Genomic DNA, 1,534 nt, shown 5'->3' on the forward strand with positions numbered 1-1,534 from the left:
CTGCCAGCCCGGCGTGCTGCTGCCCGTCTGGCAGCCCGACGACCCCTCCTTGGGCGACAAAGCGGCGCGCGCCGTCGTCTACTTCGTGGCCATGATGTACATGTTCCTGGGCGTCTCCATCATCGCCGACCGCTTCATGGCTTCCATCGAGGTCATCACCTCCAAGGAGAAGGAGATCACCATCACCAAGGCCAACGGCGAGACCAGCATCGGCACGGTGCGCATCTGGAACGAGACGGTGTCCAACCTGACGCTGATGGCGCTGGGCTCGTCGGCGCCGGAGATCCTGCTGTCGGTGATCGAGGTGTGCGGCCACAACTTCCAGGCGGGGGAGTTGGGCCCCGGCACCATCGTGGGCAGCGCCGCCTTCAACATGTTCGTGGTGATCGCCGTCTGCGTCTACGTCATCCCCAGCGGGGAGAGCCGCCGCATCAAGCACCTGCGCGTCTTCTTCGTCACGGCCGCGTGGAGCATCTTCGCCTACATCTGGCTCTACCTCATCCTGGCCGTCATCTCCCCCGGCGTGGTGCAGGTGTGGGAGGCGCTGCTCACCCTCATCTTCTTCCCGGTCTGCGTGGTCTTCGCCTGGGCTGCCGACAAGCGGCTGCTCTTCTACAAGTACGTCTACAAGCGCTACCGCGCCGACCCGCGCAGCGGCATCATCATCGGCACCGAGGCGGAGCTGCCCAAAGGCATCGAGATGGACGGCGGCTTCCAGCCCTCCGAGCGCCGCGAGGCCGAAGGCTCCGCCGTCACCGGCTCCGCTTCGCCCGCCCTCCCCGCCAGCGCCGAGGAGAAGGAGCTGGACGAGAGCCGGCGGGAGGTGATCCAGATCCTGAAGGACCTGAAGCAGAAGCACCCCGAGCGCGAGCTGGAGCAGCTGGTGGACATGGCCAACTACTACGCGCTGCTGCACCAGCAGAAGAGCCGCGCCTTCTACCGCATCCAGGCCACGAGGATGATGACGGGCGCCGGCAACGTCCTGAAGAAGCACGTGGCCGAGTTCTCCAAGCGCTCCTCGGCGCTGCTGGAGGTGCCGTCGGACGCCGAGGAGGAGGCGTGCAGCCGCATCTTCTTCGAGCCCTGCCTCTACCACTGCCTGGAGAACTGCGGCGCCGTCACGCTGTCGGTGGCCTGCCAGCACGGCACGGAGCTCAACCACACCTTCTACGTGGACTACAAGACGGAGGACGGCTCGGCCAAGGCGGGCTCGGACTACGAGTACAGCGAGGGAACGCTGATCTTCAAGCCGGGGGAGACGCAGAAGGAGCTGAAGATCGGCATCATCGACGACGACATCTTCGAGGAGGACGAGCACTTCTTCGTGCGGCTGCTCAACCTGCGCGTGGGCGACGCCGAGGGGATGTTCGAGGCCGACTCGGCTGAGCACCCCAAGGGCCGCCTGGTGGCACCGCTGGTGGCCACCGTCACCATCCTGGACGACGACCACGCCGGCATCTTCTCCTTCCAGGAGCGCGTGGTGCACGTCAGCGAGTGCCAGGGCGCCGTGGAGGTGACGGTGGTGCGCAGCTCC

At 66.4% G+C, this 1,534-nt stretch overlaps 1 protein-coding gene across 1 annotated transcript; it reads left to right on the plus strand.

Annotated features, from left to right (window-relative positions):
• Window positions 1-6: 6 nt before the first annotated feature.
• LOC100540412 (sodium/calcium exchanger 2) lies at window positions 7-1,529 on the plus strand (the record flags this gene model as incomplete). Its single annotated transcript, XM_003213970.2, has 1 exon — window positions 7-1,529. A coding segment is annotated over exon 1 (1,438 nt), but the record flags the coding sequence as incomplete, so codon positions are not given.
• Window positions 1,530-1,534: the final 5 nt, after the last annotated feature.

Source organism: Meleagris gallopavo, unplaced genomic scaffold (assembly GCF_000146605.3).
Source record: "Meleagris gallopavo isolate NT-WF06-2002-E0010 breed Aviagen turkey brand Nicholas breeding stock unplaced genomic scaffold, Turkey_5.1 ChrUn_random_7180001866289, whole genome shotgun sequence".
Lineage (NCBI taxonomy): Eukaryota > Metazoa > Chordata > Aves > Galliformes > Phasianidae > Meleagris > Meleagris gallopavo.